The 27,395-nt window shown below is 42.5% G+C and overlaps 1 protein-coding gene and 1 long non-coding RNA gene across 3 annotated transcripts; one reads left to right on the forward strand and one right to left on the reverse strand.

Moving 5' to 3' along the window:
* On the reverse strand, positions 1-24,885 carry LOC117073067. 2 transcript variants are annotated; one of them, XR_004433093.1, is made up of 5 exons: positions 24,722-24,885; positions 6,727-6,841; positions 5,228-6,182; positions 2,174-2,261; positions 1-174 (listed from the first exon to the last, which is right to left on the reverse strand). It is a non-coding gene; the product is annotated as an uncharacterized LOC117073067 (long non-coding RNA). The 2 variants fall into 2 exon arrangements; XR_004433094.1 differs by lacking the exons at positions 5,228-6,182; positions 6,727-6,841; positions 24,722-24,885 and adding an exon at positions 4,395-4,662.
* Positions 20,126-21,310, forward strand: LOC117073065 (olfactory receptor 10AC1). Its single transcript, XM_033193557.1, has one exon. It carries the CDS (start codon positions 20,220-20,222, stop codon positions 21,195-21,197), a length of 978 nt encoding a protein of 325 aa, XP_033049448.1. The 5' UTR covers positions 20,126-20,219; the 3' UTR covers positions 21,198-21,310.
* Positions 24,886-27,395: the final 2,510 nt, after the last annotated feature.

Raw genomic sequence — 27,395 nt, forward strand, 5'->3', positions numbered from 1 at the left:
GGTTTCACCGTGTTAGCCAGGATGGTCTCGATTTCCTGACCTCGTGATCCGCCCGTCTCGGCCGTCCAAAGTGCTGGGATTACAGGCTTGAGTCACCGCGCCGGGCCCAGGAGATATCTTAGAGGAAGGTTAGTGACGATCGGTCAGGGCGCTTAACGATCTCCTTGCTACAAGCTGAGGAATAGAAACAGTCAAGAATGGGAAGCATGTTGCACAGTTTAATCGCACCCTTTGTCTAATTTTTAAATTAATTAGTGATATTTCCTTATATAACTCTAGAATTTTTGTCATTAATGATGTAGGTATCACTTCCTGGACTATTATTCTGACTTACGTTGTCCTGTGTTAGCCAAACTATTTATTTTTAGAGTCAAATCCATAAATTTTTCTTGAAAAGTACTATGCATTTTATATCTTCGTGGTATATCTGGAGCATTTAACTGATTATTTCTCATATGATTAGCCTACTTTCCATAAAACATGTATTTTAAACTTAAGGCATTTTCCACTGATTTATGATGCCATCACCATCATTTACCAAGTTCATGTAGAGGTATCAGTCTGTTTCTGCACTGACAATCTCATACTGTATATCTACTTATTCTTATACAAAAAATGAATATATTTTACTAATTACTGCTTTGCAGTATTTGTTAATATCTAGAAGGATTAGTCATCCTTTCTTCTCTCCACCTTAATTCAAAAGTTAAAATCTGTATTAACTATTGTAGGACCTTTATTTTTTTCTATGTATTTTAAATTAATATGGAATTTTCCCCATGATTCTTGTTGTAGTTATTATTGGAAATGCATTAACTATATTCCAAACTTAGAAAAACTGATGGATTTACAAGATAAAGGCTCCCCATTCATGAACATAGTATATTTCTCCATTTATTTGAACTTTCTTTCTTGTGCTTTACTAGGGCTTTATAATTCTTTTTAAAATCCTATGCATTAAAAAATTAATTTCTATATATTTTATGAGTGTGCTGCTTCTTTTTATTATGGTTTCTAATATAATATTGTTGATATAGAGAAACTTTATTTACTTTTATATGTTGATCTTATGCTAGAACATTTTTCTGAACTTTCTTATTGGTGTGACTAGTTTGCCATTAATTCTCTTGCATTTTAAATATAAATGATCATATCATCAGCAAATAATTACAATGTATGATTTATAACAATTATTTTCTTTTCCACTGTATTGACTATATATATCTAGTTCCTGACTTGAAAACAAGTGCCTCAGATTTATCCATTAAACATGAAATTTGTTGTAGAATATTTGTACATATGGTTTATTAGATTATAAAATTTCTGTCTATTTCTAGCTTTCTAATAATTTTCATCATTTTTTTCATGTATATTGAAATGACTCTGTTTTAGATTTTCTGGAGTTGAACTATCTTTCTGTTCCTGGGAAAATTGTGAAAATATGCTGCTTTTTAAAATGTTGAAGCTGGTTAGATAATATTTTTAAATGTTTTTATCTGTAAAACTGGTGTATGCATTTTCTAAATTATGCAAATTTTATCAAATTAGTTGTCAATATTTTCTCTTTTTTTTCATTCTCTGAAAAAACTTACATAATATTTGGGAATCATGTGTCTCTTGAAACTTTGGTAAGATCTACCTGTAAAATTATTTTCCATGGGAGTAGTGAAAAGGGCAGAGATGTTATCTTTTTCATAGCAATTTAATGTCATTAATGATTATTATTCTAAGTTTTCTGCTTTTTATGGGGTCCATTCAGCTTTTATCTTCAGATATGTGCCTATTTTATCCACAAATACTTTTTAATAATATTCTTTTTTATTATTTTTAATCTCTACTAGACCTATTTTAATTTCTACCTTTTCATTTTTTATTCATTTGTATCTTTTCACTTTTTTGCTCATTGAAAATTCCAGAAATTTATCCACCTTCTTAGAATTTTCAAAAATAAACAACTTACAATTTTTGGTAACAATCTCTTTTTTGTTTATTTTCTATGCTGTTTATTTCCTTATGTATTATTTATTTTTAATAATTTAGGTTTACCCTATTGGTTTTTTCCATCATCTATATTTCTATAAATTTGTTTTAAAACATTATTCAAACCTTCAAAAGAAATTAACTTTTCCTCCTTAGGTTCATAGATAGTCATCAAATTCGTAATTTAACCAACCTCTTCTCAGCTGGAGTCAGAGAAAAGCAGTATCTTCTCTCTAGAAGCAGGCATCCCACCAGTCAATCTTCAGTCTGGTGACAAATGGCTAAGGAATGTGGAGATGATGTAAGTATTTCCAGTCTCTGTTTAAACACAGATCCCACAGGACTCTAAGTTTGAGGAAACTCACAGCAAGAGGAGACAGAAGTACCACCAATCTGAAGAATCCCAGCCCCAAATAGAGAATTCCATTTGTTGACAGAACTCTTGAACTAAAGCCAGCCTCCAGCCAAAGAAAACATGAAGAAGAAAACGTCAAACTCTTGGCACTGGTAAACTTTGCTTTAGTTCAGGGCTTATACATCCTGAAAATTATGTCCAAGATCCTCCTGGCACTATTTCCAAAATTCTGAACCATGACTACACTGCTGTTTGCGAATGATATCATCACATTTGTGACTCTTAATCACCAAGGAGGCCTGTCCAGACCAAATCTTTTCTCAGCTGGTTTTCACTTTACAGGGAGACTATGTGCAGAAAAAGAATGAGAAGGGGAAGGAACTCTACGTCCTGAAAGCTCAGTCCCAGGAAAAGTTGAGAGGGACTTCTATATTGGAAATTGTATTGATCATGGCTCTACAATATAATAGGTAACATTGGTGTGGTGCTTTAGGATTAACAACATTTTTTCATAAATAGATCTCATTTAAAACCTCAAAACAACCTGCCAATTAGACACAGCGGGTATTATTATTCTTATATTTTAGTCACGTGATCTAAGGCTTAGGCAAGGTAAATTCTTTCTGAAAGTATACACAGCCAAAAAAGAAAAAGAAATATAAGATAAGACCGTATAAAACTCTAGAATTTTACAACCCAGAAGTTTGTTCCTACCCTTACCTTCTTCTAGGGGTTTGGGGAGATGGAGAAAAGTAGGATCCTCAGCTGCCCATACGAATACCATTCAACCCTCCCCATCACCTTTAGCATAGAGTTGTGTAGGGACTGACATAATTGTTTATTATCAATAGGGGAAGTCACTCTACTATACCATAGAATCCTTTTCTATGTAAATATTCTACAATGCTGTACATGTGCAAAGTGGGAGATAGGCAGAACACAAGCCTATGGTTTGCTCAGCGGAAAAACTGAGACCAGAGACTCTCCCAGGGTCTCTGTTTCTGGTTTTGTCTCATCTTTCCAAACTCAGCACCTTGGAGCACAGCAGGGATAACCTTCTGGACCCCTTCTTTCTCTAGCTATCCTCAGTCTCATAGTGATCTCCTCCAGTTTTATAACTTTATTTTTTATTTTTATTTATTTTTACTTTTTTTTGAGACAGAGTCTAACTCTGTCACCCAGGCTGGAGTGCAGTGGCACGATCTTGCCTCACTGCAACCTCTGCCTCCTGGGTTCATACAATTCTCCTGCCTCAGCCTCCCAAAAGTCTGAGATTACAGGCATGTGCCACCACGCCTGGCTAATTTTTTGTATTTTTAGTAGAGACAGGGCTTCACCATGTTGGCCAGGCTGGTCTCAAACCCCTGACCTCAAGTGATCCACCTGCCTTGGTCTCCCAAAGTGCAGGGATTACAGGTGTGAGCCACTGTGCTCAGTCCAGTTTTATCACTTTAAATGCCACCTACATTTGATGACTGGACTTATCCTGTGAACTACATGTAGATCACATGTCCATTGAGACAGATGTCTCAGTGGATCTGCCCAAATACCCATTAGACAGATCCATTTGGGTATCTAATAGACATCTCAAACTTAGCATGTCTTGCACTAAACCTCTGATATTACCTCCTCTAAAACTTTCTCCACCTGAGGCTTTCCTCCTTTCAGGAAATGATACCTCTCTACTTCCTGTTGCTCAGGGGAAAAAGTCACTCTGACTCTTCTCTTTCTTTACACTCCTTAGCAAATCCATCAGGAAATCCTGCTGGCTCTATATTTTTATTATATCCAGAAGCCACTTATATCTCACCACTTCTACAGCGAATCTGATTCAAGTCACATTTTCCCTCACCTGAATTATTGTGAGACTGACTGCTTCACTTTTAACTGGTCCCATACAGTCTGTTCCCAGCACAGCAATCAGCATCATCCTTTTTTTAACCATCATGTCCTGAAAGCCCCATGTGGCTCCCCATCACACTCAGAATAAAGCCAAGTTCCCACAATCACCTGGAAGGCACCCCCAACTGGCTGTCCATTATCACTCTTCTAGACTCACCTGCCGCAATTCCATCCTCACTCACTCCACCAGAGCCACACTGGCCTCCTTGCTGGGATGACAACATGCCAGATCTACTCCCTGGTCAGAGCCTCCACTAGCTAATTCTTCTGCCTGGAATGTCCATCCCCCACATAGCCAAATAATTAACCTCTTTACCTCCTTCACGTTTTGTACCAAATAATCACTTTCCCGTGAAAGCCTTCCTCAAACATTCTATTTAAAATTGCATGCCGCCCCTCACATTCCCCATTATCCTCCTTTATTTTTCCCCACTGGACTTATCACTTTCTAATATGCTACATAATTGACTTAATTTGATGATGGTATATCTCTTCTCTGTAGAATATAAGCTTCATGAAGACAGAGCTTTTGGTCTGTTTTGCTTACTGATCTGTGCCTCAGTATCCAGATCACAGTCTGACACATAGTAGGTACTCAATAAGCATTTGTTAATGAATCAATGAGTTAATTAATTAAAACAGATGACCTCTAGAGTTCTATGATTCTGACATAAATATACACAGGCAGGATCATAATCACACACTCAAAAGCAAGCCTTAAGCTCTCAAACTTGAGGGGATCTGCCCGAATGGCAATCCACTGGTACAGGCTTCCTACGGCAGTTTCCTGCACACATGTGAGAGTTAGGGAATGCATTCATGCATCTGGACAGCCAGCTCCCTACTCTAGCCATTGAACAAATGAAGACATCTTAGACCTGTCGGCACCTGATACTTTACCATGGGATCTGGAGGGGGCTGCCTGGTCCAGCATGCAAAATGGGAATTGCTGTGAGAGAAGCAAGAAGCACTCTAGGGAAAGTGTGTCACCTGTGGGACAGACAGCACACTGGGCAGGTGGGCAGCTTGAGATGGGAAGAGCTGTTTTTCTTTGGACAGCTGCAGAGGAGTTGTCTGTGTGCTAAGCCCCTCCTAGGTCTCCAACCTTAAGGAGGGATTTTGTGGTGAGTAATTAATCACAGGATGCTTTTGCTCTGGCCCTCCCTTTGGAAGAGACTAGCGTACTCCTCTCCTTCCTATCTCCCCACCCCTCCAGGGAAATAAAGCAAGCTAAGGTTATAGTTCTGACCAGACATAGCTCATCAGAAGCTACTGTGGAAATCCCCACTTTGGCTGCTCACCCTCCTCCCAGCCTCTCCTCTCTTGTTTTTCACTGTTCAAGCTCTCCCTCTCCTCCCCACCTGCCCACGGCATCTCCACAGTCTCCTCTCTGTTTTGCCTGGGAGCTCTCCCACCTCCAAGTACCATGAACTGAGTCTCCTCTCCGCCCACCTCCAAGTTGTTCCTCTCTCTGCACCCAGGTAAGGAGAAGCCTGGCACTGGGGGGATTGGTGGGCAGAGGAGAAGGAAGCACCAAGAGTAGAGCATGAAAATAAAGAAATCAAAACACTTTCTAGCTTGCTTTGCCCACAAGAGACAACTCCTTGTGACACGAGCATCTGTTCCCACGCAGCCACCTTCCTTCCACCGGATCTGGCGCCCCACATCAGAAATCACGAAGCACACAGTGTTTTGTGTGCTCCAGCCTGTGGCACCTCCAGTCGCGGGTACACTGAGGTGGAGTGAGGTGGGAGGAACATGAGGCAGCTACCGATGCCAGGACTTGGAGGTTCTGCTTCCATTTTTATCAAATGATTTTGCCCAAGTGCATCCGTTTTGCCTCAGCTTTCCCATCTAAAAATAGGCAAGTCTTGTCTTCTTCTCAAGTGCACAGAGGATTGCATGGTGAGAGGCATCCAGTGATGTGTTGTTTCTATAGAATAATCTGTAAAAATAGAATTGAGGAAAATATTATTTCTTCAACTCTTAGAAGCAGAATAGAGAATATTTAAGAAGATGATATCCTTGATTATTTTTCAGTTCCATGGGAGAACAAATATTTGACCTCAGACAAAGCCTAGGAAGGAAAGGCTCCATGTATTACCTCAACATTCCTTGGTCAAAGAACAAAATCCCCAGGCCCCAGACCACATCAATAACAGGGTCCACCACTGAAAAGACTCCCCACTGAAGAGACTTGGCCCCCCTTAAAGCCCAACCTCGGGCCTCCTGAATCATTTAGTCACTTATTGCTGTTTATCAGCAACCACAGGGATCTATTCTGGAAACCCTAAGGCAGGCAATTGGATGGCAGGGAAATGGCCCCATTGTAAAGAACCCCCAAAGCCAAAATCACAAAATCACTCGCATCACTCTTAGGGGTGACAGATTTTCCAAGGGGCCTGCAACTTTCTGATGCAGCATTGGAAAATAATCAGCCACACTCCTGGAAAGTGACTTGCCTGGGAGATCAACAGTGTTTTTCTCACCGTGTTTTCTTTTACATTTTGATGAATCATGAAAACATCTTGGCAGTACTGAGATAGCCTTGGTTTCCTCATCCAAGCAGCTCCCTTGCCCTGGTACTTCATTCCAGCTCTCAGTCTATGGTCAGCAAGAAACAGAAAAACATCTTTTAGAAGGAGGGTCTTGCTGGGTTTTTGAGGGAGATCTCTTGCTGTTTTGTAGCACGAAATGAAGAAGTTTAAAGTATGTTCAAGCCTACTACAACCAACTTCATGGAAAATGATAGTTATTTTTAGAAACAAATTTTGAAAACAAACTAGCTTCCCTATTAAACACTAATGTTTTTCAAGTAGATAAAGTAACTAATCCTCAGGCCTAGGGTCGTTCTCAGAATGTGAAAGTACAATATCATACATTTGTGTGTGATGAAGTTGACCTTCACAGCACCAGAACTGGGACAGTCTCTCCACCAGATAATTTTGATGTGGAACATTAAAGTCCTCATTTTTGAAGCTTATCCCTCGTCCTCTGGCAGAAGCCTGAGTGACAGACATTAGTTAAAACGGTGCTGCCTCATTGAAGTAGGGAATTTTTTTTTTAAAGCATCAAAGTCAGCTCTAATATCAGCAGGACTCCTAGATTTTCCTGGATCAAAGCTCTTCTCCAGATGAAAATGAAAGAAAGCAGGCAGCCTGAAATGATGCTTTCCTCCAAGCCCTGATCCCACCATCGACTTTGCAGAAAAGAGAACTAACAGTGGCAACTATTCAGGAGGTCTAAACACAGGTACACGTATTGTCGGGACTGGTAATTATGACTTGTCCGGAAGCTTGAGGGGAACATGTTGGTCAAAAGGCAAAAACAAAGGTCGCATATTGACCCAGAACTAGCAGACCGAAAGACTGACCATGTAACCATCATGTTAAAGAAGGGCTCCAAGGCCGATGCCACAACTACCCAGGATATCTCATTTGTATAACATGCAGAATCACTAAACACTTCAGAAAACACCATAAAGGGGGGAAAGCAAGAATGTTTGTGTGAGGGAAACATTCCCTATTGAATCTGTTAATTGTTAAATGCTTTTGAGAGAGAAAGAAGCCAACAAGAAACTAACAGAGGGTCTCTTTTATTTAGACTTTCAAAAGACCTTGACAAGATCTCATACCAAATTTAGTCATCACAGATTCAGTAGGCGGCTGTATCATGTAAAAGGAACTGGCTCACAAGACAGAAACACCATGCAGGCAAATAACACATATCCCAGGGATGGAGGCTGAGATCATAAAAGCTTGGGGAGGGACAACACAATGAAATCAATAAATCCAGAGATGACATTTAGCTCCTTTCAGTAAAGGAATTACCAAATTGATGAGGGAAAAAAACCACTAAAATATGTGGAAGTTTGCATGACAGCCAAAAAAAAAAAAAAAAAAAGAACAGTAAATGAGTTTTATTTCAAAATATTTTATTTTATAAAATAAATTTGAATTTAACATATATAATGCAAATATATGTAAATTAATGATTTTCAGGTTATCTGTCATAAACCAAGGAAAAGGCCTGTATGATGTAGGGAAAGGAGGCATTACAGTAATTGCAGTTGTCAGCTACTATGCAAAGGGAACACAAAGTCTGACATGACATTGTAGAAGTGAGAGTTGTCACATGAAATGATTAGAAACCACCTTTTGTTAGCTTCTTTGTGCCTGGCACTGTGTAATGGGCTTTCTTTATAATATGCCTGATTCTCACAGCAATTAGGCATCACTATCTCCATTTAGATATAGAGACTGAGGATCAGGGAAATTGAGTACATCAATGAAAGTCAATGTGGCACATAAGTGATTAAGCCAGGATTTTAATCTAGTGATTGTCCGGAGCCGTGTAGCCCGGATATTGCTGTGGCCTCTGTTGCTTAAGCTCCACATTGCGGAGACAAGATGGCGCACTTCCTGGTTCTTCATCAAACCCCCGCGCGCGCGCGAACTTTTCCCGCCGGCGGGTAAATTACCTCCCACGCCCGGGAGAGACTAAGCCTACCGAGCATGCGCCGGTGACGTCTTTCATCCCCGCCTGCTCCTAGCCCTTCCCCCTATTGTCAGCCTATATAAGGCGTTGCTTTTCCACCATTAAACGAGACTTGATCAGAGCACTGTCTTGTCTCCATTTCTTGTGTCTCTTGTCTCTTTCCATTCCCACCCCCTCCTCCAGGGTCTGCGTTGTTCATCCCGCGGGTCGGGACACGTGGCGCCCAACGCGGGCTTGGATACGAGGGAATTGCGTGAGGAAGAGGGCGCATAGGACGGCCGGCAGCTAAAGTAAAGAGAAATCCCTTCAACCGCCGCGGGAGCCTGCTGCGTCGGAATTAAGGGTAAGTTCCGCGCCCGAAATGGGACAAGAATTAAGCCAGCATCAAATCTACGTAGGACAATTAAAAGAGGCTTTAAAGACACGGGGAGTAAAGGTTAAAAGTGGTGACTTATTTAAGTTTTTTGATTTTGTGAAATATACTTGTCCTTGGTTTCCTCAGGAGGGGACCATTGATGTAAAAAGATGGCGTAGAGTAGGAGACGCCTTTCAAGATTATTAATACCTTTGGCCCCGAAAAAATTCCTGTAACTGCCTTTTCTTACTGGAATTTAATCAAAGAGTTAATAGATAAAAAGGAGGCTGATCCGCAAGTAATGGCTGCGGTCGCCCAAACAGAGGAGATTTTAAAGGTCAGTTCTCAGACAGACCTCAGGAGCCCCCTACCAGATAAGGAAATGGACCTTATTTCTCTTGAGAGTGATGATGAGGGGGCCAAGGCTCCTTCTGTAAAAGATAAAGTGGTGCCAGACAATAAAAAACCTAAAAAATACCCAATTCTGCAAACATCACAAAACAGTAAAAGTAATGATAATCCTGACCCATCAGAGGTAAATTGGGATGAGTTAGAAGATGAGGCAGCTAAATATCATAATCCTAACTGGCCTCCCTTTTTCTCGCGCCCACCTCCCTATAATGGGACACGTGGCGCTTCTGCGCCCAACGTAATGGCAGTAGTTAATCCAAAAGAGGAACTCAAAGAAAAAATCGCTCAGCTAGAAGAAAAAATTAAGCTAGAAGAGTTACATCAGTCATTAATTACTAGGCTACAAAAATTAAAAACAGGAAATGAGAGTGTAACCAATACAGAGAATATGGGAGGTTTCCCTCGCCCACTTCAGCGGCCCGGACAACATGCCCCAAAAGGAAGATTTTCTACTAGCCGAGATAGAGAAGAATCCTCCCCTAAAGATATCTTCCCGGTAACTGAAACAATAGATGGACAGGGCCAGGCCTGGAGACATCATAATGGATTTGATTTCACTGTCATAAAGGAATTAAAAACTGCTGTTTCTCAATATGGAGCTACTGCTCCCTATACTCTTGCTATAGTAGAGTCTGTGGCCGATAACTGGCTTACTCCAACAGATTGGAACACACTAGTTAGAGCAGTTCTTTCAGGGGGAGATCACTTAATTTGGAAATCAGAGTTTTTTGAAAATTGCAGAGATACAGCCAAGAGAAACCAACAGGCAGGAAATGGTTGGAACTTTGATATGTTAACTGGCTCGGGTAATTATACTGATACAGATGCTCAAATGCAATACGATCCTGGGTTATTTGCACAAATCCAGGCGGCTGCTACAAAAGCCTGGAGAAAACTCCCTGTTAAAGGGGACCCAGGAGCTTCGCTCACTGGAGTTAAACAAGGACCTGATGAGCCATTTGCAGATTTTGTACATAGACTCATAACAACAGCAGGAAGATTTTTGGAAATGCCGAGGCGGGTGTAGATTATGTTAAACAATTGGCTTATGAAAATGCCAATCCAGCTTGTCAAGCGGCAATCCGACCTATAGAAAAAAACAGACCTAACTGGGTATATCCGTCTCTGCTCAGACATTGGGCCCTCTTACCAACAGGGCTTAGCAATGGCCGCAGCTTTCAGCGGACAAACTGTAAAAGACTTCCTTAATAATAAGAACAAGGAGAAAGGGGGATGTTTTAAATGTGGCAAAAGGGGACATTTTGCAAAAGATTGCCGTAAAGATTCAAATACAAACCCGAAGTAAAAGTTCCAGGCCTCTGTCCAAGGTGTAAAAGAGGTAAACATTGGGCTAATGAGTGTAAATCTAAGACTGACAGTCAGGGAAATCCATTACCACCCATCAGGGAAACGGATTGAGGGGCCAGCCCCAGGCCCCGAAACAAGCTTATGGGGCGGTCAGTTTTGTTCCAGCCAACAACAACAATCCATTTCAAAACTTAATAGAGCAACCCCAGGAAGTGCAGGACTGGACCTCTGTGCCACCTCCCACACAGTATTAACGCCTGAGATGGGGCCCCAGGCTTTAGGCACTGGAATATATGGGCCTTTACCTCCTAATACCTTTGGGTTAATATTAGGAAGAAGTAGTGTTACTATGAAAGGTCTACAAGTTTTTCCAGGAGTAATTGATAACGACTATACTGGAGAAATTAAAATAATGGCCAGAGCTGTTGACAATATCATTACTGTTCCTCAAGGAAATAGAATCGCACAATTAGTCCTCCTGCCTTTAATTGAAACAGCTCATAAAGTACAACATTCTAACAGAGGAGAGGGAAGTTTCGGGTCCTCAGACATATTGGGTACAGCCAATCACTAATCAAAAGCCCTCCCTGACTTTGTGGCTAGATGGTAAGTCGTTCACAGGATTAATAGATACGGGGGCTGATGTAACCATTATCAAACAAGAGGACTGGCCCTCTCATTGGCCTACCACAGAAACTTTAACTAATTTAAGAGGAATTGGGCAAAGCAATAATCCCAGACAAAGCTCTAAATACCTTACTTGGAAAGACAAAGAAAATAATTCGGGCCTCATTAAACCGTTTGTTATCCCCAAATTGCCTGTTAATCTTTGGGGCCGAGACCTGCTCTCCCAGATGAAAATCATAATGTGCAGCCCTAACGATATAGTTGCTGCACAAATGCTAACCCAAGGGTATAGCCCCGGAAAAGGACTAGGAAAAAGAGAAAATGGTATTCTACAGCCTATTCCAACTCTAGGACAATCTGACACAAAGGGGTTTGGAAATTTTTAGTGTTGGCCACTGACATGCCTGCACCCCAAAGGTGCGCTGACCCCATAACATGGAAGTCAGATGAGCCCATTTGGGTTGATCAGTGGCCATTAACCCATGAAAAACTTACTGCCGCCCAACAGTTAGTGCAGGAACAATTAGAGGCAGGACACATTACAGAAAGTAACTCTCCCTGGAATACACCATATTTGTCATTAGGAAAAAGTCCGGTAAGTGGAGACTATTACAAGATTTAAGGGCAGTAAACGCTACTATGGTCCTCATGGGTGCCTTACAGCCGGGCTACCTTCTCGGTAGCGATCCCTCAAGGATATTTTAAAATTATCATAGACCTGAAAGATTGCTTTTTTACAACCCCTTCACCCTGCCGACCAAAAACGATTTGCCTTTAGCTTACCATCTATCAATTTTAAAGAACCAATGAAGCGTTACCAATGGAAAGTGTTGCCTCAAGGTATGGCTAACAGTCCCACCCTGTGTCAAAAGTATGTCGCCACAGCCATAAATTTAGTTAGAGAAACATGGAAACAGATATACATTATACATTACATGGATGATATTCTCATAGCAGGAAAAATAGGAAACAAGTCTTACAGTGTTTTGCTCAACTCAAGCAAGAACTAACTACGGCAGGGTTACAAATAGCTCCCGAAAAAATACAATTACAAGACCCCTACACTTATTTAGGCTTCCAAATAAACGGACCAAAAATTACTAATCAAAGAGCAGTCATCCGTAAAGATAGGTTACATACCCTCAATGATTTCAAAAACTCCTTGGAGACATAATTGGCTCCGGCCATACTTAAAACTTACCACGGGAGAGTTAAAACCTTTATTCGACACCCTAAAAGGTGACCCCAACCCTAAGTCCTTTAGGTCGTTGTCAAAAGAGGCGCTTTTATCGCTCCATAAAGTAGAGGCGGCTATTGCTGAACAATTTGTCACCAGCATAGACTATTCACAGCCATTAACCTTTTTAATATTTCACACAACACTAACACCTACTGGTTTATTTTGGCAAGATAACCCTATTATGTGGGTCCACTTGCCTTCATCTCCCAAAAAGGTATTACTCCTATTATGATGCCATAGCAGACTTAATTATTCTAGGAAGAGACAATAGCAAAAATACTTTGGAATTGAACCTCTACGATCATACAACTTATTCTAAGCCACAAATCCATTGGCTAATGCAAAACACTGAGACGTGGCTGATTGCTTGCGCTTCTTACGCTGGTAACTTGGATAACCATTACCCACCAAATAAGCTTATCCAATTTTGTAAGCTGCATGCTTTTGTCTTCCCTCATATCACCAGTAAAACACCCTTAGACAATGCCTTATTAGTATTCACTGATGGGTCCTCCACAGGGACTGCTGCATATACCTTGCAGACACCACTGTTAACTTCAAAACCAGTCATACTTCAGCTCAACTAGTGGAGTTGCAGGCCCTAATCGCAGTGCTGTCAGCCTTCCCTAATCAGGCCTTAATATTTATACTGACAGTGCATATTTAGCTCACTCAATACCTTTACTTGAAACCGTAGCACAAATCAAACATGTGTCAGACACAGCCAAACTATTTTACAATGCCAGCGAGTAATACATAACAGATCAACACCTTTTTTCATTGGACATATTAGAGCTCATTCAGGATTGCCAGGACCTCTATCCCAAGGCAACAAATGGCTGACTTTGCAACCAAGACTGTAGCTACAACTATAGATACAAATTTGAATCAAGCACAGACCGCTCACGCTTTACACCACCTTAATGCTCAAACCCTAAGATTAATGTTTAAAATAACTAGGAAACAAGCTAGACAAATTGTTAAACAATGCCAGACATGTATAACTTATCTGCCAGTCCCTCACTTAGGAGTAAACCCAAGAGGGCTAGTTCCAATATGATCTGGCAAATGGATGTCACCCATTATTCAGAGTTTGGTAATTTAAAATACATCCATGTATGTATAGATACATTTAGTGGATTTATATTAGCCACCCTACAAACAGGTGAAGCTAAAACATGTAATAGCCATTTACTACACTGTTTTTCTGTAATTGGAAAACCTAAACAATTAAAAACAGATAATGGTCCTGGCTATACATCTAAAGGTTTCCAAGACTTTTGCCTAAAATTACAAATAAAACATACTACTGGTATCCCATATAATCCTCAAGGACAAGGAATCGTTGAAAGAGCTCACTTATCCTTAAAAACTACCATTGAAAAGATAAAGAAGGGGGAATGGTACCCTACTAAGGGCACCCCTAGAAATATTCTTAATCACACACTCTTTATTTTGAATTTTTTAAATCTAGACGATTTAAACAAATCAGCAGCTGATCGATTTTGGCATTCTGACTCCAAAAAACAATTTGCCATGGTCAAATGGAGAGACCATTAGACAACACATGGCATGGTCCTGACCAGTGTTAATCTGGGGCAGAGGCTCAGTTTGTGTTTTTTCCCAAACTCATGATGCAGCCAGATGGCTACCAGAACGGCTGGTGAGACAGGTGCCTAACAATAGTCAATCCAGGGAGTAATTTTCTCCCTGAGAATATTCTTTTTCTATTTGCAGAGATGAACCCCAATTACAAATTCCTCTGGATCCTAGTGCTGACTTACCAAGCATTCCAGGCATTCCAAGTTCATGCCGGCTTTGGCGATCCACGTGAAGCCATTACAATAATACAACAGCGACATGCTCTACAGGAAAGGTGTTGTTTTTACGCCAACAAGTCCGGGATCGTCAGAGACAAAATCAAACGACTGCAAGAAGATTTGGAAAAACGACGGAAAGAAATGATTGAAAACCATTTTGGAATGGTTTCCATGGACTCCTCCCCTATATTTTACCCTTGTTAGGCCTTTGCTTTGTTTATTGCGTACTTTCTTTAGGACCTATAATCTTCAATAAGCTCATGATTCATTAAGCAACAAATCGAGGCAATCCAAGCCAAACCCATACAGGTCCATTATCATCGCCTTGAACAAGAAGATCACGGTGGTCCTACTTACACTTGCTATAAACCACCTTCCTTGTGCGCTGAACTGGACAGCCAATGACGGGTAAGAGAGTGTCATCCCTCACTACCTAAGACAGGAGGGCCGTCATAGCTACTGCCTAATCCATGACGGGTACCAGTGAAGAGATGTGTCACTCCAACCTAAGACAGGCGCAGTTCCGAGGGAATATCTTCTAGTCGTTTATAATATAATAAAAAAGGGGGACCTGTCCGGAGCCGTGTAGCCCGGATATTGCGCTGTGGCCTCTGTTGCTTAAGCTCCACATTGCGGAGACAAGATGGCGCACTTCATGGTTCTTCATCATCAAACCTTCCCGCGCGCGCGCGAACTTTTCCCGCCGGCGGGTAAATTACCTCCCACGCCCGGGAGAGACTAAGCCTACCGAGCATGCGCCCGGGTGCGTCTTTCATTCCCCGCCTGCTCTAGCCCTTCCCTATTGTCAGCCTATATAAGGCGTTGCTTTTCACCATTAAACGAGACTTGATCAGCGCACTGTTTGTCTCCATTTCTTGTGTCTCTTGCTCTTCCATTCCCACCCACCTCCTCCAGGGTCTGCGTTGTCATCCCCGGGTCGGGACAAGTGATGACTTCTTCCATAGCCTGTACAGTTCAGAACGACAGTAGGAAGTGTAAGAGGATAAAAAAGTAGAAAGAATAGAAATAGGGGGATAGATAGAAGATAGACAGACAGATAGTCAGACAGACAGACTTCCCTACATCTATGTCTACTCATCTCCCCATAAGATTCCCACACCCAGAATACACTCACTTTGCTTCTTGCACCTCAGAAAGAGAAAAGTCATTAGGAAATCCCCTGAAACAGCACACTGACAGAGAGTTCCACAGTGGGAGGATGAATACTCAGAGAAAATATGACCTAAGCCTGTCAAGTAATAAACGATAAAAGCACAAATGCTTTCAGTGTTTTTGTGCACCTACTATGTATCAGGTCTGTACCAGAAATGTGGACATGTTATTTCCATGGAATCATCATCGAGCCTCCCTTTTGACCCCATTGAATCAGTGAGGAGTCTGAGGCTTTGGAAGAGTTTATTACCTTGCCCCTTCCCCAAATCAAGCATTCAGAAAACAACAAAGCAGAAATATAAACTATGGAGACTCCTTTTACTTCACTAAGGACTAAGGCTAAACAAAATAAAAAAATAAATACATGAATGTACAGTGTGTTATTCCTAAAAGGAAGCACTGGATAAAAATGGGTTCCAGAATAACTTATGTAAATTCATAGACCCGAAGCCCATGAAGAGTTATTAAATGAGGCTAAGAAATCCAGGCATATTCATAATCTTCTAAGTTTAACTTCTTACAAGATCAGGGAAATGATACAATTTTATCCTAAAATATTATAGGACAATGATAAAATTCTGCTGTGACCTCTCCTTTGGTGCTTTTGTAAACTACAATACTAGATCAGTAAGCTTAGGTCTACTCTGGAAGACAATTCTTACAGAAATAGAACCATTCAGCCAGAGGTATGAGAACCAGGCTCTAATCCAGTTTTGCTGCTAAAAGACCATGGTGAGATCCAAGTCTGATTAGTGACATCTCTGGACCTCACATGAAGGCCTAGAATGTTTGACCTTTAAGCTCCATTCCAGTTCAGCATTCTATGGAATCCTCAAAACCTGAAAGGGGCTGACTGGTCTGGTCTCACATCTCCCATCTCATATCCACCCATTAGGGGTGCTTCCACTAACTGTTGAAATGGTCGATTAAAAACATCATGATTGCAGATAATTTTAATTATTCTATACAGCAAAAAATCAAATCCCAGATCTGCGTCTCCAGCCCAGCGAGGCTCTCAGCCACATCCAGATGTCCTGGGCAACCAGCCAGCCATGACTCTGTGGGTGCTCCATGGAGTCTTATCCAATTAAAAAAGTGAATCTGCCGGAACAATAACAATAGCAGCAATGAATGTCAAAGCTAAGGAGAAATTATTTTTAGATTTGCTATCTTAGATTATCTGCATTGCTGCTCACATCTACATGTCCTCAAGAAAAATGTCAACAAAGGGAAATCTGAGGACAGAAATGCCTACAGACTGTGGGTAATTTCTCTTCTGCAGAAGGTGGGAGATATGAAAAAAAGGGTAAGATATGTCTCATGAGGGAAGGATGTTTTGGAAAAAGTATACATAAGGGCAACTATATATGGATAAGACTATGCACTATTGGGGACTAGATTGCTTGGGTATAAATCTGGCTATACCATTAATTAGCTACACGATGTTTCATTTCCTTAGGCCTCAATTTCCTCATCTATAACGTGGGTATGCAGAGAGTCCACTTACCTTATTGCGCTCTCACTAAGAATAAGTAAATTAAATTTGCAAAGGCCTTGTGAGCATTGCCTGGCACTCTCTTAAATGTTAGCTGTTATAGCTGATGTTATTTGTCACTCAGAAGACTGAGAACATCTGCCCTCTCTCTGGGGGAGGAAGGTGGCTTAGGCAGGCCTTGTGGTGTTTCCTCCTCTCTCTGTAGCTTCTCCTGCAAGGGTAGAGTTGGATTTGAATCACTGAAGCTTTGAAAGTATCTGTTCTCCCTCCCTCTCCCAGAGAAAAGATTCTTGAACATACATTCCTAGAATTTGTGACAATTCCTCTTAAAAACTCTAAGAGCAAAAACACCCCTTAGTCTCTTTTCCATTTCATTAGCCACTTTGACTTGCTTTACAGCACCTTGATTTTTTAAATTTTATCGTGTAGTTAACAAATAATAATTACACATATTTATGGAGAACTTAGTGACGTTTTGAAAAGTACAATGTATAGTGATATTGTATATCCATCATCTCAAGCATGTATCATTTCTTTGCATTGCAAACATTCAATATCCTCCTTCCAACTATTTGAAACTATATAAAATTGTTAATCACAGTCATCCTCCAATGCTATAGAACATAAGAAATTCTATCTAGCTGTAATTTTGTATCCTTTAACAAATGATCTGTCCCTAGCCCCCTTCCCCCTATCATTCCCAGCCTCTACTATCCTCTTTTCTGCTTTTAACTTCTTCTGAGATCAACTTGTTTTAACTTCCACATGAGTGTTTTTAAAACATGATGTACCTTGAGCTGCTAGGTATTGGTGCCATCAACGGGCCTTGCTTGTCATCTACATTTCTGTGTGGTATGAACATGGAGGAAGAACTGCAGTGTTTCTGTTTATTTTCTTATGCACTCCCCAGTACTCATCACACTTCTCTAAGGAGATGGAGAGGAAGAAGTAGAGGACAGAGCAGAGGCGGAGAGAAGAGAGCTGTACTGGCACTTCAGGAAACCTCCAAGACAGCCAGGCCTCTCTCTCGTGTTCATAGCAAACAACAATTGGTGAAGAGGAGGCACATAACACAGGTTTGTTACATTTGCTCAATAGCATGAAGGGTGGCCAAAAACTGAAAAGTGAATGATCTAAAACAGACGAGAAATGAATCCACCTCCCTCAGACCTACCCAAAACCCAACCCTGCTCTTCCATTAGAAAGTCTTCTTTCTAGTGGAAGACTTCTTCTTTCAAATGGAAAACATCCATTTGAAAGTGCTGCCCTCAGATACCATGAGGAAGAGCACAGGGTGACACAGAGAAATAAAAACCCTTAGAATTCTCCTCTCAAAAACAGGTATTTTGCAGGGCATGTTGGCTCACATCTGTAATCCCAGCACTTTATGAGGCCAAGGCAGATGGATTGCTTGAGCTCAGTAGTTTGAGACCAGTGTGGGCAACAGGGTGAAACCCCATCGTGTTAGCTGGGCATGGTGGTGTGTGCCTGTAGTCCCAGCTACTCAGGAGACCGCAGTGGGAGGATTCCTTTAGCCCGGGGGTTCGAGGCTGCAGTGAGCCATCATAGTGCCATCGCACTCCAGCCTGGGCAACAGTCTGAGACCTTGTCTCAAAAAGAAAAAAAAAAAAAAAGTATTAGATAGCAAAAGCCCAACTCTTTGCATTCCTTCCAGTTCTTTCATCTGATTTTCCGGTTGCCCTTTGACCCAGCTTTATTGCTCTTTTACTCTAGGATATAACAACTGTGAAGAAATTCTACTTCCAACATTGATTAGCAGTGATTTTAAGAGCAAATAGTTGAGCTTACACTTAAAATTAAAAATTAATAAAAGAGATAGCTCATTAGTATCTATTGGAAAAATTAAACCTCCTCCTTCAGCTTGCATGGCCTCAAATCTTTTTCTACCTCCTGGTTCTTCCATCCGGGAAGATTATGAGAAATGCAGCTGACCTGTACACTGTCACTGGTTTCCAAATGTTACTTGCAAATGAGTCACCGTATAATGCTTAGAATGAAACTGTGTTCCGATGGCTAATTTGGAATGTACTGCTAACTAAAAGTCAAGTTAGAACAAATACACGTCACCTTTTCTCATGTTGACAAAGCATTAATAAAAATGTTAGGGACATGTCGTTCCTGATGCCGCCAGGGAAGTCTTCTCACAAAGTGTGTTCTGCTGCCTTAGTGCCTGCCCCAGAGCCTGGCACAGATCTGGGTCTCTACTTAAAACTAAATAAATATGGATTGCCTTGACCTGAGTGACCGTTTTTCAGGACCTGGGTCATAGAAAGTTCTAGATTCAGCCTCAGAATGCAGATTCTGTTCCTAACTTCCTGTGAGCAATACGTCCTTCGACAATCCCCTTTCTCCCCAACCCGAACTTTATTTTTCTCCTTAAAATTATGAAGCTACATGAGATGATCCCTAAGGCCCTCACCTGCATTATGTTTTTGTGATTCTGTGATACACCACAGAAGGCAACTGAGAAATGACCGAATAGGGAAGGCAGGAGGAGACAGAAGCGGAAACTAAATACATTTCCTGCCATGGGGAAGGAAATGTCTCAGGCTGCAGCAGACACAATACTCACAGCCCTACAGGACTCACAAAATAATAACTGGACTATAGAGGCACATTAATTCTTTGTCAGTAGAGGTCAGGAGTGATGATCGCAAGGAAAGGAGTTAAAATGCAGGCTTCTTTTGAAAGAGCACGTTGAGAAAGCAGCTATAGGAATTCTTGTCCAGCTAAAATCCAGGCTTCTTTTGAAAGAGCACGTTGAGAAAGCAGCTATAGGAATTCTTGTCCAGGAGGCAGCAAAAACTGCACTATTTTTCTGAACAAGTCCCTAAGACTTCCTTGTGAGAAGGAGTAGGGTGGTGGACTGGGAATGGACCCACGAACTTTTGCGACCTCTCTGCAGCCACCATTCCTGGTCCAGCCTCTACCTTCCACCCGACTCCTCCTCCACACGCAGGGCCAGAACATGCGTACCCAACAAGCTCTCCCCTCCTGTGACTCTCTCCCGCAGGTGCCTGTGGGCGGGCTCGTGCATGGACAGCCCCAGCAATGCCACCGTGCCCTGCGACTTTCTCCTTCAAGGCTTCTCCGAGTTCCCGCACCTGAGACCCGTGCTCTTCCTTTTGCTGCTGGGGGTGCACCTGGCCACCCTGGGCGGGAACCTACTCATCCTGGTGGCCGTGGCCTCGATGCCCAGCCGGCAGCCCATGCTGCTCTTCCTGTGCCAGCTGTCAGCCATCGAGCTCTGCTACACGCTCGTGGTCGTGCCCCGCTCCCTGGTCGACCTGAGCACTCCGGGCCACCGCAGGGGCAGCCCCATCTCCTTCCTGGGCTGCGCCTTTCAGATGCAGATGTTTGTGGCTCTGGGCGGGGCCGAGTGCTTCCTGCTGGCCGCCATGGCCTATGACCGCTACGTGGCCATCTGCCACCCGCTGCGCTACGCGGTAGTGGTGACCCCCGGGCTGTGCGCGCGACTGGCTCTGGCCTGCTGCCTCGGGGGACTGGCGGTGTCCGTGGGGCTCACGGTGGCCATCTTCCACCTGCCTTTCTGTGGCTCCTGCCTGCTGGTGCACTTCTTCTGCGACATCACGGCGCTGCTGCACCTGGCCTGCACGCGGAGTTACGCCGACGAGCTGCCCCTGCTGGGCGCCTGCCTGGTGCTGCTGCTGCTGCCCTTGGTGCTCATCCTGGCCTCCTACGGCGCCATCGCCGCCGCCCTGCGCCGCCTGCGCTGCCCCGAAGGCCGGGGCAAGGCCTCCTCCACCTGCGCCTTGCATCTGACAGTCACCTTCCTGCACTACGGCTGCGCCACCTTCATGTACTTGCGGCCCAGGGCCAGCTACTCCCCGCGCCTGGACCGCACCCTGGCGCTGGTCTACACCAACGTCACGCCGCTGCTGTACCCGCTCATGTACAGCCTGCGCAACCGCGAGATCACCGCCGCCCTGCGCAGGGTGCTGGGGCGCCAGCGGCCAGGCCAAGCCCCAAGCGGGGATCTGCGCGAGCTCTGAATACAGGCCCGGACCAGGCAGAGGGGGCGGCTCCACTCTGTAGAGTTTTCTCCATCATGAGGGGTCTGCATGGGGAAAGCCACCAACGGGACTCAAGGACTGCATTCAGGAAAGAGCTCGGAAATGTCACAAAGACAGCCTCCCAGCTGTTGTCCCATCCTCCACTCTTCCTTTGAATTGCCAAGACACTGTGGCCTAGAACCCTAGACCTGGGTTTAGTGGCTCCCTAAATACTTGTTGAGTTTCTTCCTGTGTGTTGGAGCCCGTGCAAGGTGCAGGGCTGGTGGTGATAAAGACGGCACAGCTCCTGGCCTCATGAGGCTCCTAGACCCATAGGTGAGAAGGCCAGATGTGAGGAGTAAACCAGAGATGGGTGGAGTGGTTCATAAGACACGTTATCCATGCTAGACTGTTTGAGAGCTGAGGGGAGTCAGGGGAAGTATTTTAGGGAGAAAGACAGCTACCTGGAGAACTGTAAGATAAGTAGGGGTTAACCAGGTGAAGAGAAGGAGGCAGAATGCTCCAAGCAAAAGCGCTTCACAGGGGCTGGGGCATGTTGGGAAGGACCTTGGACACAGCTGAGGAATCTGTATTCAGGGAGGGCTGTGATGGCCTGCCTCCATTGCATGGTCACTGAGGCTGCAGGGTGGCACATGGACCGGAGAGGTGAAGACCTGTTTAGGAAACTGTTGGCATAGTCCGAGAGAGGTGGTGGAACCTGGACCAGGGTGTCAGCACAGGGGATCAAGCCACATGGAAAGAGTCCAGAGATGTGCTGGAAGTGGACGCTACAGGCCCTTGATTGGAATGGGGGTGAGGAAGAAAGAGGAGTTAAGGATCACTTCTAATCTAAGTTATTTGGTGGATGGTGGTGCTGTTGCTGAGAATACAGGAGCAGGAGCAAGTGGGGAGAAAGGGGTGGTGGTAGGTTCTGTTTTGAACATGTCCAGTTGAAATGCTGCTAAGACAAAGCAGTGAAGATGCTGCTTGAGGAGGCAGACACACCCATCCAGAACTCAGGAGAGAGATTAAAGGGGGGGGATAGATTTGGAATTATAGTTGGCTGCTGAGACCTTAAAGGTGGGCAATATCACCTGGGAAATTGTATACAGGGACAAGAAAAGAGGTCCCAGCTAGAGCCCAGAGGAAGGCTAACAGGAAAGGGAGTACAGGAAAGGAGACTCCAGGAGACTTGAGAGTTGCTGAGGTCCATGGCCTTGGGCCATTCCTTCCTTTGCCTCTCCAGCCTGTGACCTCAACTGTAAAATGAGGGCAAGACTCCATGATCTGTAAGGTTCCTTCCTGCTCTCTGATCTCTTAAGATGGAACATGCAAGGATACATAGGATCACTGAAAAGGGTACAAGAGGAAATATGTGTCAATAATCTAGTGCCAACTAAATGCATGAGGAATGTCAAATGGGGAATTGACATAGGTGGCATTAATGGGGAAGGTTTGCTGGATGAGGCTAGGTTATCTGAAATGACTTGGAGACAGTGGTTGATTTGCCTTGACTTAAATCGTCTGGAAGTCAACTGAAAGACCTATTCACTAATTTGACTCTGGGTAATTAATGTCTGTGAATGCAGAAAGGCAGATGATAGAAGGTGTGGGCCACAGGCTTTTCTAGACACTCTCTCCCATAAGAAGCCACTTTTTTGGGATGTGATGTTTAAGATGCTTTGTAGAGGTAATGAGCATATAAACTTGCTATTAGAATGACTGATGCTTTTCTCAGGTAACTGATATGGTAACACTAATGGACAGTGACTTTGGGAAGATACGCAGGGGACTCTGAATTGCATTTTGGCTTTCTTTCTCTTGGTTTGGGGGAAAGAAGCATAATACTAACAGAGTAATACACTAGGCAGGTGAACTGACGATAGCACTGGAAGACAGAGTAAAGATGATGGGGCTGGTAAAGGATTGTGGCAAACGTCCGCAGATGAGAATGCAAGGTCCTTAGCCGGAGGTGTCTCTGGGATGCAGAAGGGAAAGGAGGAATGAGGCAGGATGTGGTGAAGACATTAACGCAAACCAAGTGGGAAGGACAAAATCATGATTTAGAATAAACTTGAGCATTCACCTTAAGATATGCATCACAGAGGCCGGGTGCGGTGGCTCAAGCCTGTAATCCCAGCACTTTGGGAGGCCAAGACGGGCGGATCACGAGGTCAGGAGATCGAGACCATCCTGGCTAACACGGTGAAACCCCGTCTCTACTAAAAAAAAATACAAAAAAAAATTAGCCGGGCGAGATGGCGGGTGCCTGTAGTCCCAGCTACTTGGGAGGCTGAGGCGAGAGAATGGCGTAAACCCGGGAGGCGGAGCTTGCAGTGAGCTGAGATCCGGCCACTGCACTCCAGCCTGGGTGACAGAGCGAGACTCCGACTCAAAAAAAAAAAAAAAAAAGATATGCATCAAAGTAAATGTCACATGCATCAAACATTTAAATGTAAAATACAAAACCATTTTTAAAATTTTGAAAAATGTATATTAAAAATAAAAATATCACTTGTCTCCAAATTGAGAAGAGATGATCTAAGCACAAAGGCAAAAGGAGTTACAGGAAAAAAAAAAAGTCTCATGGGTTTGATTGCAGAAAAATTTAATTCTTGTGTTTATTAAAAAGTATATGTCGGCCAGGCATGTCGGCTCACGCCTGTAATCCCAACACTTTGGGAGTCCAAGGCAGGCAGATCATGAGGTCAGGAGTTCAAGACCAGCTTAGCCAATATTACGAAACCAGTCTCTACTAAAAATACAAAAATTACCTGGGCATGGTGGTGGGTGCCTGTAATACCAGCTATTTGGAAGGCTGAGGCAGGAGAATTGCTTAAACCCAGGAGACGGAGGTTGTAGTGAGCCAAGATCATGCCATTGCACTCCAGCCTAGGTAACAGAGCAAGACTCAATCTCAGAAAAAAAAAAAAAAAAGGATGTGTTTCCAGGCATGATGGCATATGCCTGTAGTTCCAGCTACTCAGGAGGCTGTGTAAGATAACTGCATGAGGCCAGGATTTAAGGCCAGCCTGCGCAACATAGTAACACCCTGTCCCCCCCCAAAAAAGGATATATGGTGTGTGTATATATATGTGTGTGTGTGTGTGTGTGTGTGTATATATATATATAAAATCAAGGTCCTGTAGTGTCCACATACACACACACACACACACACACACACACACACATATATGTATGTGGATCGCCTGAGGTCAAGAGTTCGAGACCAGCCTGACCAAAATAATGAAACCCCATCTCTACTAAAAATACAAACATTATATATATATGCAAGTGACAAACTAGAGATCTGTAATTCCAATAAATATAACAACAAAATGGCTAATGTTATTATTCTTACCAAACAAAAGAAAAGAAAAATATGAACATCACAATTTTTAAAATGGGTAAGAGAGACGAACAAACAATTTACAGGATGACTTTATGAAATACTTTTTGTTTCAACTTCATTAGTAACAAAAAATTCAGACAATAAAATATAATTTGGTTCCTATCAAACTTACAAAGAATTCCTCAAACAATTTTCAGTGTCAGCAAAGTTACGATGTGAAGAGCACTCTTCGATGGCCAGTATAAGACAGTCTTTGAGAAGCTCCATTTCTTCTTTTAATCATGGTCCTTACTAAGTATTGTCCTCTCAGATCCACTAATTCCATTTCTTGACGGTTATACTGAGAAAATAATCAGAGATATGAATAAATATTTTTGTAAGGGGCAGGTATTAATCTGTTCTCACACTGCTAATAATGTCATACCCAAGACTAGGTAATTTATAAGGAAAGAAGTTTAATTAATTCACAGTTCCACACGGCTGGGGAGGACTCACAGTCATGGCGGAAGGTGAATGAAGAGCAAAGTCACATCTTACATGGCAACAGGCAAGGAGAAAGAGAGCCAAGTGAAAGGGAAAACCCCTTATAAAACCATCAGAACTCATGAGACTTATTCACTACCATGACAATAGTATGGGGGAAACTGATCCCATGATTCAATTATCTCCCACTTGGTCCCTCTCACAACATATGGGAATTATGGAAGCTACAATGCAAGATGAGATTTGGGTGGGGACACGGCCTAACCATATCAGGACATTAATTGCAGTATCCTAATATTAGTTAAAAATGCAAAGCAATGTACAGGTTCAATATTGGGATAATAATTAAATAAATATAATGGAACACTTAAAATCTATGCAGAAAAGGTTTCTCATGATGTATTTTTCACCGATAAAATATCCATGATGTACTGCTGAATAAAATTTTCAAGAGGTAGAACTAATGACCCCCAAAATCAAGTACATGTATGTACACATATACACAAATATATAGAAGACTGGATTTTTAAAAGCACCAAAACGTTTATAATTTCCATCTCTATGTGATAAGACTATGGGTAATTTTTATTTTCTTTAGTGTAAATTTTTCAAATTTTGCGTAATTATTTTCAAAGTATATTACTTTTATATATTTTTAAAAATTATTATTCGTTGGATCCCTGTCAATGAATCAGAGACTTCTTATCACCAGGATACAGGTCTGAATCCCACTTTCCTGAAAACAGTCTTCTCACCAGTAGCTCTGGACTTATGTGAAGGGGAACTAGAGCAAGCTTTAGAGGAGTGGCTTGAGGGCTATATGTGGTATAAGAATAGCATTACACTGGCCAGGCACGGTGGCTCATGCCTGTAATCTCAACACTTTGGGAGGCCAAGGTGGGTGGATCACCTGAGGTCAGGAGTTTGAGACTAGCCTGACCAACATAATGAAACCGCATCTCTACTAAAAATACAAAAATTACCTGGGCGTGGTGGTGGGCGCCTGTAATCCCAGCTACTCAGGAGGCTGAGGCACAAGGATCGCTTGAATCCAGGAGACGGAGGTTGCGGTGAGCTGAGATTGTGCCACTGGACACTTCAGCCTGGGCAACAAGAACGAAACTCCCTCTCGAAAAAAAAAAAAGAATAGCATTACACAAAGTATTTTAATCCCCCACTAGCTTGAAGGAAACCTTGTCATTGATAAAGTAAAGAGACACTAAGAGGAAAAATAACAATCCACACTGTCTTGTAAAAAATTAATGAGTAAATAAATTCAGTTGACGTAACTGTTTCTAAACAATGTTACACTAACATAGGCTAGTATGTCAAAGAGCACAAATTGGCACAAAACTTAAGTACAAATGTAAGTTACACTAGGAAAATTCCAGAATTTATTTTTTCATCCATATTTGCAATATATACATGTTGATTGAATTCCACGCCAAGACCTAAACAGTTAAGAATTCAACAGTGATCAAGATGCCACTGTATTCCTAGCACCTATGCAAATTATTGAAGAAATGAAAGTGAGGTTTATACAGAGTCTGAAAATCTAGGAGATTCAGGCAAATAAACAGGCAATTACATTGCTGTGAAATAAGTACTGTGAAGGTGGGAAATAGAAGATTATGCAGGAAAAACTAGGCAAAATTTGGGTAGTGGAAGCATCAGGAAAAGCTTATGGAATAAGTAAGGTGTAAGATCTAAAGTAAGTAGGAATAACTAGAGCCAGACAAAGAAAGCTGAAAGAGGAGAGTCCAGGCAGGGGAACAGTATGTGCAAGTGCCCCAAGGCAAAAGAGAACATGGAAACTAGTCAATATGATTGGTTCTTATTGGTAGTGATGAGGTGGTTGGGAGAGATGTTGTGTGTGTTGCAAATATTAAGAGGTTGTGCTAGAGGAACAAATAGAAACCAGATCTTGCAAGCCTTGCAAGGGATGACAGATAGGTTTCTGTCCTGGAAAAGATGACAGATTGGGCTCACTGAGATGGAGAGCACAAGGAAAGCAACCAGTGTGAGGGAAGGACAAGGTGGAGGTGATATGTTCGCTGTTGATCATGTTGACAAGGGGTAGCACAGTCAGCAGTCTATGTGATGTGCATCAGGAGAATCTGGGTAGAGAAATGCCCATGTTAGAGACTGACGTGGCTGTCAGAAGTCACCGGCATGTTAGAGACTGGCATAGCTGGTAGAAGTCACTAGCATGTTAAAAACTGCCATAGCTGGTAGAAGTCACCAGCATGTTAAAAACTGGCATAGCTGGTAGAAGTCACCAGCATATTTGAGATTTGCATGGCTAAGATCTCCCAGAATGAATAAGTGCAGTTAGAAGAGTAGCTTCAACATAAGACCCTGAG

This window comes from Trachypithecus francoisi, unplaced genomic scaffold (genome assembly GCF_009764315.1).
Source record: "Trachypithecus francoisi isolate TF-2019V2 unplaced genomic scaffold, Tfra_2.0 Lachesis_group4, whole genome shotgun sequence".
Lineage (NCBI taxonomy): Eukaryota > Metazoa > Chordata > Mammalia > Primates > Cercopithecidae > Trachypithecus > Trachypithecus francoisi.

Coding starts and splice junctions, on each gene's coding strand:
- LOC117073065 (XM_033193557.1), top strand. CDS start 20,220: ATGGACAGCCCCAGCAATGCCACCGTGCCCTGCGACTTTCTCCTTCAA.